The 13267-nt window shown below is 36.2% G+C and overlaps 1 protein-coding gene across 1 annotated transcript in view; it reads left to right on the forward strand.

The window, feature by feature from the left end:
* Nucleotides 1–13267, forward strand: part of CTTNBP2 (cortactin binding protein 2) — a 147047-nt gene that overhangs the window by 56856 nt on the left and 76924 nt on the right. Inside the window, exon 3 of the mRNA XM_045564469.1 lies at nt 4131–4355. Coding sequence (XP_045420425.1) covers nt 4131–4355 — 225 coding nt within the window. The remainder of the gene's footprint in view (nt 1–4130; nt 4356–13267) is intronic.

The raw sequence follows: 13267 nt of genomic DNA on the forward strand, positions 1-13267 counted from the left end.
TGTTAGAGCATATCACCTCTAGTTCACCAAAAGTCTACCGTTCCACACTGATATATGACATGCCATACATTCATGTTGGCTGCCTGCCCGCCCCTGCGGGCATTTGAGTGTGTCGCCACTGCCCAGCATCCCAGTAGTGGGAAGCCTGGTTGTTGGATCTTAAAATTTCCAAGTCTCCAAAAGTTCCCAGATGGATAATTGGATCTACTATGTTCTCTCTTCCTCCATCTGGGAAGACTTATCCACTTGGGATAATATATGTTGATATAAAAAAATTTTTCTATTTCTGTCTGGTAAGAATCAATTTAAAAAATGAATATATTTTGTTCTAATACTAAATATATAAAAATAATTTTAAAAATCAGTTATTAGTCAATTTGTCATGTTCCATGTCATGAGTATACTAGTACATATTATAGCATCTTTTCTTCATATTCTTATTTAATCTGTGACTTTTAACCATGAAATCAAGACAGGCAATTGCATTCTTATTTATAAGCCTAATAAAAAGCTGTAGACAAAAAAAAAACCCATATTTTAAGTCTTAGAATTATTTCCAGAAACCCTACTGTAAGACAAGAATATAAAAAATACATGTTGACTATGTATAACATACATAAACAAATTTGTATATGGTCATAGAATAAAATTATTACCTGACATCTCTGAAGACAATAAACATGAGTTCAGGGGTCAGTTTAATGTTCTTGACATTCATTTTTACCTGAGGTTTCCATAATTTAAGGTCTTAAAAAAGTGAAATAAAACACATGGGGTCTTAGCCAATGATTCCCAACCTTTTTGGCACCAGGAACCAGTTTCATGAAAGACAATTTTTCAACGGGACATGGTGGGGTGCTGTAAATACAGATGAAGCTTCACTCACTCACCCCACTGCTCACCTGCTGCTGTGCAGCCCACCCCGCTTTTCCTAAGTTTCATGGAAGACAATTTTTCAGTGGGGAAGGGGTAGCAGAGCTCTGCAGCCTGATCCCTAATAGCCCTTGGACCAGTACTGGTCCATGGTGACCCACGGGTTGGGGACTGCAGTCTTAGACAACAAATGAGACCGTTTAATTTCTCTAACTTTGAAAACTAAAAATGTCAGGAACATAGCTACATGGCTAATTAGCAAGAAATACACAGCCCCCGTTTCTACCCCTAAAGGAATCTAATGTACACATCTTGTACTTCATTGTGTCAGACCATATTTGTAAAACAAATTAATTGGCTTTTTTATGTTAGTGATCCTGTATGCATATAATTATACATTTTCAGCAGAAAAAAAATTGCCCACGTTTAATGTCACAATGTGACTGTCAGTTAAAACTAATAATTTTAAAATAAAACCAAACACAACAAAAATACACACACACAAAACTATTTCACACTAGTAAAAAAAAAAAGATATTAAATATTTTTAGACCATAAAATCTACTGGGCAAAACAGGAAATGGGCCCATGCACGATATATGTATTTACCTCTTATATGAAAGTTAATTTTAACCCATTTATCAAAAGTTCAATCTGAGTTAAGAAATGGCTTGAGTTTGTGTTGTAAGTATTGTGCATCATAAAATATGTTGGATGGGTGAGTAGACATCAGGTAATTATAATGGGTTGTTAAAATGTAAGTTTCAGCAGGGAACCTGTAATGATAAATATTGGATACTAAAGTGAGGACCAATGACAAATTTTCAGAAGAAATATTTGAAATCTAGTTTTGACTTTTAAACCTCTTACCTACATTAAGGGTATAAAAGAATGCAGTTGTTGGAGATTAAAGAGAAAGATTTTTATCAAAGAGCATTTCTCTGCAGAAAATTGTGCCGCATCCAGTTGCTTTTCCCTTCATCTCAAGTCAAAAGAAAAAGGACTCAAGGGACTGTTTAATGACTTAATAGATTTGGTTTCTCCTGCAGATCTTGGTGGGCTGGGCGAAGGTGGTGCTGAACAGCCAGCCATTCTGTGGAAGGGAAGGGGAGGTGGTAGCAGTTGTCATCTTGCGCCGACTCCCAGCTTTTCTCATGAGTGTTTCCTGTAGACCAGGCTGGGCCATGGGCAGCAAAGAGTGGGAACAAGATTGATTCAGGTCCTATTCAATAGGAAAGTCTGGAGAGAACATGAGACCTCGGCCAACTACAGCTGGATTCCAGATGCTACCTAAAGAGTGTATTTGGGGCTGGTTTCATGGGCATGTAACCTATGCAGTTGTGGAGGCCACGCACTCAGCAGGGCTCCATGACTGGTTAAGTGCCGTGCTGTGGCCATCTTGAAATTCTTAATTATTTTTGAACAAAGAGTCACACATTTTCATTTTGCACTGAGTCATGCAGATTATGTAGCCTGTCCTAAATTTATGGCCTATATCAAGGAAGCTGTAGATGAAGGGGCCCCTGCAGTATGAGGCGGGGGGTGGTCCTCTAAAGAAGTCACTAGGCACTTCATGGGAAAAGAGAAGGTTTTAAACATTCGCCCCACTCAGTAAAGCTAGCTGACCAACTGAACCAGGCAAGTAGAGCATTCCTGTTCCTGTCACCTCCCCTTTTTCATCCACTTCCAGTCCCTTCAAACCCAGGAGGGACTAAAACAGCTTAGAAAGGGGGGGGGGGGGACAAAGTTTTGAAAAAGGTTGTCAGGAAGGGGAAGCTACCATTCCCCTGAATGAAGATGGATATTCTAATAACCAATTTGAGACTGTTTTTATGACTTAAAGTGACTATAGGACTTGATATTTTTATTAAAGTGTTTGGGAAAACCATGCAGCCATCTAAATTTTCATCCAGAGTTAGGGGAAAAACCATTACATTGAATAAATATTAAGGTAAACGTGAACAAAATGAAACTGCTTTTGAAATTGCGTCTCTCAAGTGATACTTATTCAGTGTATTGATTACATAAATTGAATTTGAAGAATCTAAAAACACCAAATGCTTTTAACTCATAAACCTTGTTAGCTTTTAAATTTAAAATGATCTTTTGAAAGCTAGCTTAAATTTAATGGTGAAGCTGGACTTTTTGTAAATTTTATTTCTTAATCTAATTTGGTAATAGGAAAAGCAATGTTAGATTTTCCCATTTGTCATAGCACTTGTGTTTATCTAGTTGTTGGCTTGCTGACAATGGCCTAAAAATGGAAAAGTTTGCTTGTTCAATGCAGTTGCCTTTAAACTGAGGAACTGTGTGTAATATTTCCTTAGAAAATGTGTTTAACATTCTGACAATTAAGCTTGACTTACTGTAATTTGCTTTTTCCACTGGCAGTGACACAGAACAATTTTTTTTCTAGAGGCTACTCCAAAATGACCTGAGTTAGGAAAATGTGGCTAGTTTTCAATATATTTCTGCTGCTATTTTCCATTTTATGCAGAGACTGTGGTAGGTTAATTATAGAGAATCGCATTTGGTGCTCATTACATGGGTGTGAAATTAACTTTGTCACCGATGGACTGACATTTAGAGTATAATTAGGTTGCATTCTTTCCAGGGATTCTGTGAACTACATTTTAATGCCCTTCAATGATGAGGAGATAGTTGCACTTCTTAAAATTTTCTGAAGGCTTTTATAGTTGGTCAAGCTTTATAAAATATGAGTATTGTGATTATTTATTTTTATATAAACATGTCACAAAGTATTTCTTCTTTAGCAAATATCCTTATAGTTTTTTTATGGCTATAAAAAACGTATAGGGGATTTATTTTGTGTGATTTATTTTTTGTGATACAACCTGATAATTTTTATTTGAAATATAAATTCTATTAATACAGAGATAATTTTGTTTATTTTTGAACTTTTGCTAAAAGTTATTTTAATCGTCAGTATTTCTGATTTTACTTTAAATCAGAAAATACTACACCTTAAATTTAGAACCTTGGGGGGAGTATGGCATCATGGGAAAAACTATATTTGCATCATTTGCAATATTCTTGAAGAAAATTTGAAAGCAGTCTGAATGACATGCCAGCTAGTCAGAGAATGGAGGTCACATTCGCATCTCACCACCTGATGTTGTAAGCCATCACTCACAGCAGTAGTGAATGCTATTTGGAAAAGTAGTTGTAAAACCTTCTTATAAATATCTGTGTATTTGCATTTCTTTCTTCAATACGTTTCTCTAATTTTGTTACAGGCTCGCAGGAAGGAGGTATTTATCCAGGAACGGTATGGGAGATTCAATCTAAATGACCCATTCTTGGCACTCCAGAGAGACTATGAAGCAGGTGTGGGTGACAAAGAGAAGAAGCCAGTTTGTACCAACCCCCTCTCTATCCTTGAAGCAGTCATGGCCCACTGCAGAAAAATGCAAGAAAGGATGTCCACACAGCTGGCTGCCGCCGAGAGCAGACAAAAGAAGGTATTGAGGCTTTCAAACAGTTATTTTCCCCCAACACGGTGTCGCATGAAGAAACCATCTCTGAGTTTCTTGTTTGTTCTTAAATATTATATTTCCAAGAAGGATTGCAGTAAATACTTAGAAGTGCAAGATGCTGGCAGATTGTTCTGTCCCCTTTAAAATGTAACTTAAAGTGTTTAAAATGTAACTCAACATTAAGCCATAAAGTATGACACAGAAATTTTGTTTCCATAATAGATACTTTGATACTTTCTTTAAGATATCCATATTAATTTTGGACTTCCTAGTTCCATATGACATCCTTGGCTGCTAGGTGGGGAATCTGGCAATGCAACCCAGACCTCTCTGATCATGTGGTGGCCTCCCCAACTCATTTTATCCATCTCTGCCTAAAATATTTCTTTACAATTAGAAATGATTTTGATTTTTATTATTTCTTTGGAAAATAGCATGAGGAGAATAGAATGAAAGTTTGCATGGTATACCCAGTCTCACAATGTGGCATCTCAAAGTCCTGGTTAGTGTCAAACTCACCTCTGGGATGTGATGGCCGTGTCAGCTGCAGACATCTAACCTCTTGCTCACATGTGTTTCATTTAAACCAAGCTGCTTCGCCCCTCCTCCATCCCCCACCGACACACACAGATTTCCTGCCCTTGAGTACATGCTTCAGAGAGTACTAAGCCTGAGAAAAACTTACTGCAACGCGCCATAAGGAAATAGAAATTTAAAATTTGTCCTATCAATATTCTGCCAAGACTGATTTTCTTTATTAAAAAAGAGAATGAAGTCAGAGAAGCTAATCTTGTCTGGTATGATTAGAATTAAAACTATAATAATATGTTCTCCCCCACCATTATTAAAGCATACATTAAAATACTCCTTTTGATTTTTTCCATAAAATTTTTTTTTTTTTTTTTTTTGAGACAGGGTCTCACTCTGTCACACAGGCTAGAGTGCAGTGGTGTGATCATAGCTCATTGCAGCCCCCAAACTCCAAGATTCAAGCAACGCTCCTACTTCAGCTTCCTGAGTAGCTGGCGTTACAGCCACGTACTATCATGCCTGGCTAATTTTTAAAATTTTTGTAGACATGGGTCTTGCTATGTTGCCCAGGCTAGTCTCGAACTCTTGGCTTCAGGTGACCCTCCTGCCTTGGCCTCCCAAAGTGCTGGGATTACAGGCATGAGCCGCCACTCCAGCCTTCAGAGAATGCTTGATATCTCACACTTAACACTTGATTGACAATTAACCTGAATGCACTACCCTATAAATATTTATGATATTGTCATTTAGTATGTGTGTCTTTTCCCTGTAATTATATCTTTACATTAACATATGAATGCCATTGTTCTGGTATAGGTGTTGAATACATTTTGCTCAGTACGTCACATGGTAGAAAACTAAAGCACTGAGTAAAATAGGAAGAATAGAAGGCCTTCTATAGATGTGAGGCGAAATCAGTTTTACTGTGGACTTTGCAAACCCTCTACAAAGCCCTGCAGACAACCACTGAAGTCTCTGGAGGTTTTCAAAACTCCCCACAAACCACATAAGCAAGAGCCAATGTATTTCAGCTGATGTCACTGAAACTCATTTGTATTTCTTGGATGGGCTAAGTTTCAATTATGTTCTTAACGTGTCAAATGAGCTATTTCATAATAAATTATTTATGCTGGATTTTATGCTGCATTATCAAAAATCAAGAAAATATTTTGTTTTCATTTAATTTATTAAAAATTGCATACTTTCCTAAATTTTACTTTATGCATTCATTTTGGTTATTTCTTTTTTAGGGGAAAAAAGGAACATTTCTAGTTTAATCAAAGATTTTATTATCTAGCTGATTTTTTTTTTTTTTTAATCAACTTACATCCTGTTTGTTTCTGAATGACTGGGTCATTTCCAACCTGGCTGGTTGTGAAAGGAAATTGTTTCTCTCCTATGGGTCCTGAGAGGCTAATATAAAATGAGCCAGTGGTCTGTCTGCCATGTATAACAGGGATACAGGAGTCCTTTATGGCCAGAGTCACTGGCTGTGCAGTTTCAGTGAAGAGTCGCTCTGACAGGGAGTGCTGCCTTTTGTTCTAAAAGAATATTCTATTCCAGCAGATCATAGCGTGTGAGAAGAATTACAGTTCTTCTTACCCTGTGTCTTAATTTATAAAGAAAATATCACAGCAGGCGATAAAAGAAGAAACACCAAAGTCATCTTTTTAACAGAATTACCTGTTACCCTTAGCCCTGAAAGTAAATATTTTAACCAAATGTCTTCCATTCCCTTGCTTACATATAGAGTAAATTGCAGCTTTAGAAATCTAAAAGCAATAAGGGAAAAAAAAATCCATTATTTTAAATGGGTCCAGTTCTTTAAATCACTGCCAGAATGAAAGTCTGGGAAAGCAAAGGCCCCATTATCTACAATTGAAGTATTTATTATCTGACGCTGGGCATATCTCTTTGGTAATTCTAAGACATTTGGCCTGAGCGCTGCTCTGGTTGGCCTCTCAGGGCAGGAGAAGAGACTCCGTGCTCATTCATGCGTTGGTTCCTGCTGAGACTACTAATAGGAGGGTTAACTGTCTGGTAATTTGTGTGCCAGGGAAATTTGGGCAAGAGTCAATTTGGCAAATGGACTGAGCCTGTAAAGCCACTTTGAATAAGCTAATGAGTAATCATCACGGGGAACTTTGCCTCCGGTAATCTACTTCCCATTTTGAGCCAGTTACCCAGGGTGTAATGATATTTGTTTTTTGTTTTTAGTCTCGTGCATCATCTTTTAATAGAATTTCTATTCCAATTTATCTGAGCAGTATGGAGAAAATCTATATATTTTCAAACATTTTATGCATATTTAGAAGGCATAATTTTTAGCCCAGAAATAGGAAAGAGCTTTTAATTTAAGCAGAGGTTTTAAAAGTAACAAACCAAAATAATAACTAGGAAATTAAGAGGGGGGGGCAATTCTTTTCACCAGTAAAAACACTAAAAATAGGTTTATGTATTAGATACAATTTCTTCTAGGTGGCAGCTCGGTATAATTAGGTGAATTGCATGGCAAGAGATGCCTGAGACAGGATTCTTTAGTTTTCAGCAGGTGAAACCAATGGTCACTGAGTTAGGCAAAAAGAGCATTTACTGACTGGCCTACAGAAATGTAAGTTGGCTTATAACATGGCTCAGCATGGCTGGCAAAACCTAGGGGACCAGCTCTTACCAGCTGGTATCACAGACAAGCGCTCTCTACACAGCAAGCCTGCAGCAGGTGATGCTACTGATGAGAGGTAGATGCTGCAGCTTGCCCCTCCGCCCCACTGATGCCAGACAGCACACTCTCATTGCTGCTCTGGTTCCTGAGTCCTGAATGGTGCCTTCCCGGGCCCCACTTCATTGACTCCTTCATTTCCTACTTGAAGCCTAAGGCAGGTGCATGTGATTGGCCAAGCGTAAGCTACATGGAAGACCAAGAAAACAGCCATTGGATGTGTTTAGCTTCTATACGGGAGAAATTGTAAGGTGGAAAATTCTCTTAACATGGGAAGGAATTTCCAGTATTAGACAACCCAAGAAATGGCAAATAGGTTAGAAAAGAATAAATTATTTGTTTTGTTCACTTGATTTCATATGCCTTTTTCTTCATATTATAAACAATTGCACTTTATTCTGCCATTTGTATTCAGTGCTCTCTCGTTATATAATAGTTACCGTATCATATATATAAATATATTTTAATTTTAAATTTCTCTATGGACTTTCAATAACAACATGGTTGAGAATCATCTTTAATGATATTTTGGGTATGAGTATTTAGGACATTTTGCACATGAATGATTAGCTCATTCCTGAGTCTTTTTGTATAATTCATTGTTACATTTCAAAATGCATTTTGATTCCCCAGGAGCATTGCAGAGCAGTTATCAAGAGGCATCTGGAGACTGAGGTCTGTGGCTATGAGCAGAGATTTTCAGGAGGGAAGTTTGCCTGATTCATGTAAACAGAAATGAGTCAAAGCCCTGCTTCCAGGGCTTGCCTTCCCAGTCTCGAAACTCTCAATTCAGAGGAAGGGGCAGATGAGAACGGCAGAGCCCAAACCACTGAGTGGTAGCTACAGCCCCTTTGAGATTTAAAAAAAAAAAAAAGTGAAAAAGATCTTTTAATATGTTATCGTTATATGTTTGTTTACCAGGATTGAGCAGGTGGGTTGGGGTAACCAGGTGGAGAAGAGGTCAGGGATGCAAAGAGTGTTAAAAGATTTGGGGGGTCAGGGAAGCAATAAGGAACACAGTTAGATGTCATAAGAGTACTTTTGTGGTGTGACAAATATGTACTGTTTTCTCGTTTTATAAATGACCATAATTGCTTTCTTTTCTGTTTTCCGTTTTGAATTAGAACTAATTGCCTTTACATCACTGCTATGCTCCCACCTACATAGTTTTCGCTTTCATTCCGTAAAAACATGTGTTTGGTGCCTCCTCATTCATGGCTCCCAATCTGGATGCTATTCTTGGAGCAGCCACCCACTTTCTCACTACCCGTGAAGCCGCGTTAGTTCTTCTAAGCTCTTCCACACAATCCACTGCTTTTTGCAAAAGGGTTTGGTGATACTGCTCCATGCAAAACTCCCCTCAGCCCCTACCTGAAAAGCGTATAGGAGTAGATATAAATTGGACAATGATATTAATATAACAAAATCAGCTGGGACTCAGTAATTTATGTATACTTGTGGTTCCTTTTTAACTTAGCATATAGTCCTGCAATCTGATCATCTCTTTAAAAATTTTATAAGGTCCTAGAATCAAATAAATGGAATTTATGCAATTTTGTAGCCTTAGTAGTTTCTAGTGTGGTTCCTTATACACAGTAGCAGCTCATGAGATATTTTTTTTCTCCAAAGGTTATTTAAAACATTGCTGTGACAGGGTATGAACAAACTAATACTCAGATCACTCAAATATGAATAAGTGCACATTTATTGCTAGTATGCTGACCCGAACAATCCTTACAAAGTTGTTACTGAAAATATTAACATGAAGTTACTTCATAGGAGAAGTTCCTTTATAGGAGAAGTCAATATAGGAGAGAATCAATGACTCTCAGTGGGGAGGGGAAGAGGAAGGTGTTTCACGATTACATGGTTAAATCCAGAGAGCTTAAAGGACTCCCCTGAGATGTAAGGAGCTCACAGAGCATTTACTTAGTGTATGCCATTCCCTGTGGAATTAACTCATTTGATCCTTAGGATATTATGTAATAGGTGCTGTTATTATCCCCGTTTCAAACACAAGGAAAATGAGGCCACAGAGAATTTGAACAACCTTGCGTACTGGTTTGAACACAGGCAGTCTGCCTTTAGAGTCCACATAGTTAACCACTGTGCTATGGTGTCTTTTATTTGACTTATGATTTCTCTCAGTGTGGAGTCGTGGATTCTTACTCATGAGGTAGAAACTTCCTATCGCTATCTGTCCAGATGTGGCCAGTGGGAGCCCTTTTACTCTGGCTCCTTTTGATCTATTCCCATCATTCTTTGAGTACTTCCTTACTTTCTTGCAGCAAGATACTCCAGGCTCATCTTGTATTTTCCCTATCCCAAACCCTGGGATTAGCCATTTCTTCTAGGAGCACTAGTTTCCTTTTTGATGGAAAATGGTATTTAGAAACAAATCTAGAGCTAGGAAATTATATATATTTATCATATTCATATGTATACACATATCTATATTTTATTTGTCTGTTTTTCTCTCTGTATCAAACCATGAGTGCGTACTGACATCCCTGATTCTAATCCAAATCCATGGGGTATGTTCCAGTCCTTTCTCTATTTAAGACTCCTTCCTTTCTCCAACAGTAAGAAACCCAGTTTCCATTGTAGTTCAGTATAGTTACTTGTTTATTCAAGCATAGAACACACAGTAGTTGTTTCAGAATTGCTAATTCATACAACTGTAAAAGACCAATATACAGTTCAATATCTGTTTACAGATTTTTAAGGAAAAATTTACATGAAGTGAAATTCACATATCTTAAGTATATGTATTGATGAGTTTTGCAAATGCATATGCCTGTGTAACCTGCACCGCTAACAGGATACAGAATATTTCTGTCACCACAGAGAATTTCTTGGAGTGGCTTCCCAGTAAGTCCCTCTCTCAACCACTGAGCACTATTCTGACTTTTTAATCATGGATTGGTCTTCCTTGTACTGGAACCTCAGTTAAATATAAGCCTTAATGCAGGAACTGTAAGTTTTCCAGCTTTGTTTTTCTTTATCAAAATTGTTTGGTTATTCTAGATCCTTTGTGCTTCCATTAAAGAAAGAAAGAAAGTAAAAGCAGTTTGTTGGTTTCTCCAAAAGTGTTGCAGGGATTGAAACTTCCTTGAATCTGTAGACTAATTTTGTAAGAATTGACATCTTAATAAAATTGTCTTCCAGCCCCTGATTATAGTATATTTCTCCATTTATTTAGGTTTTTAATTTTTTAGCAACATTTTGTGTAGTGGTCTTATCTGTGTTTTGTTGGGTTTACTTCTAAGTATTTTTTGATACTATTGTAAATCATGTTTTGTTTTTTAAATTTCCAAATGTTTGCTGTTAGTATTCAGGTATTCAGTTGAATTTTGTATCTTGACATCGTATCCGGTGATCTTGCTAAACTACTTAAATATTTCTAGCAGTTATTATAGTTATTATACTTGACTTTCTAGGTAAGCAAACATGTTATTTATAAATAAAGCACATTTTACTTCTTCCTTTCCAAATTGCCTGCCTGCCTTTCTCTTCTTTCCCCCGGCCCCATTACTGCAGTGACCAGAACCTCCAATACAATGTTGAATAGAAGTAGTGACAGGACTTCACTGTCTTTTCCTTTTTCTTAGGGATAAAATACTCCATATTTCACCATGAAGTATGATCTTAGCTGTGCTTTTTATAGATGCCCTTTATCTCATTAGAGGTTTCATTCAAACTTTGTTGAAAAGTTTTTATCATGAATGGGTTTTGAATTTCGTAAAATAGTTTACCTGCATCTATTGACATAATAATGGTTTTTCTTCTTCTTTTAAAATGATGAATTACACAAATTGATTTTCAAATGTTAAACCAACTTGAAGTAAGTCTTGGTTGGTTACCTTTTTATTGCTGTTTTTATATATATTGCTGGATTTTGTTTGCCTGTGCTTTGCTAAGTAAGGAGGTTCGTGTCTATGTGTAGGAGGGATTCTTTTTGGCAAATTTTTTTAAAAATTGTTTTTTGTATGAAGGAAGTTCTTGCTTCGTGAAATGAATCGGAAGCATTTCCTCCTCTATTTCCTAAGAGTGTTCGTAAGTTTGACGTCATTTCTTTCTTTAATTTTAGCTAGAATTCACCAGTAAAGCCTTCTAAGCTAGGAGTTTTCTTTGGGGAGATGTTGTTAATCATAAATTGAATTTCTTTAAAAAACATAAAACTATTCCAATTTTCTATGTCTTTTTATGTTGTTTCTGAAAGTTATGTATTTCAGAGGAATTTGGGTTTTTTTAATTTGTTGAAATTACTGGCACAATATCCTTTTAACATTTGTTCATTCCATGGTGCTATCCCTTCTTTCATTTCTGTTTTTTTGTAATTTGTGTTTGTTTTTCTCTATTTCTCATCTGGTTTTCTAGATGTTTAACAATATTATTAATCTTTTAGATGAGAAGCAACTATTGGCTTTGTTAATTTCTCTGTCATTTGTCTTTTCGATTTCTTTGATTTCTTTGTTACTTGCTTCCTTCTACTTACTTTGGATTTAATTTGCTTACCCTTTCCTGGCTTCTTAAGGTGAAACTTGGATGATTGATTTTAGGCAACTCTTCTGATATGAGCATTTAAAGCTATTAATTTCTCTCTATCCTCTGCTTTAGCTGCCCTGCTTTCACTGAATCCCACAAATTTTAGTGTGTTGTATTTTTATTTTCATTCAGCCCAAAATATAATCTAATTTTGTGATTTCCTCTTAAACCTTTTTACTATTTAGAAGTCTATTGTTTTATTTTTGAATTTGGGGATATGACAAATATCTTATGATTTATTTATAATTTAATTCTGCTGTGGTCAGAGAACATACTCTGTAACATATTCTGAACATATTCTTTTGGTAGTTTTTAATAGCTCAGCAAGTGCATCTGTAAAAACTACATCTTCTGTCATTTTGGGGTGTTCTGCTCTATAAATGTCAATGGCCAGGCAGTTTTTTTTAGTGTTATTCAGATCTATATTCTCGCTGATTTTTTTAATCTAGATTTTTTTTATGAGAGATTATTATTATAGATTTGTCTATTCCTCCCTTTTTGTCAGATTTTGCTTCATATATTTTAGAAATAATTATCATTACCATCATTTATGTTGTAGGTTCTTTGTATGTAATGTATCTTTAATTTTTGTCTGCTTTCAAGCTTATTCCATATCTTTGTTTTCAGCAGTTTTACTAAGATGTGCCTAGACATAATTCTATTTATATTTATCTGTGTTGAGGTTGGTGAGCTCTTCCTGATTTGTAAGTTTGTCTTTATATCAAATTTGTGAATTTGGGAGCCGTTTTTTCTTCTAAGATATTTTTCTTTCCTATTCTCTTTTCTTCTTTTGGAACTCTAGTTATGTGGAATTTAGACTACTTTATCTACTGTTCTAGAAATCACTGAGATGCTGTTCATTTTTTTTGAATCATTTTTTTCTATGCTTTTCCAGTTGGATACTTTCTTTTGCTTTATTTTCAAATTCATTGTCCTTTTTTCCTGCTCTCTCAAATCTGCTATTAAGCCCTTTCAGTAAATTTTGTGTCACTTTAGATGTTATACTTTTCACTTTTAGATTTTCCATTTGGTTCTTATTTTTATAGTTTCCATTTCTGTGCCAGGATTCCCCATCTGCTCACTCATTGACCACATTTTC

This window comes from Lemur catta, chromosome 11 (assembly GCF_020740605.2).
Source record: "Lemur catta isolate mLemCat1 chromosome 11, mLemCat1.pri, whole genome shotgun sequence".
Classification (NCBI taxonomy): Eukaryota; Metazoa; Chordata; class Mammalia; order Primates; family Lemuridae; genus Lemur; species Lemur catta.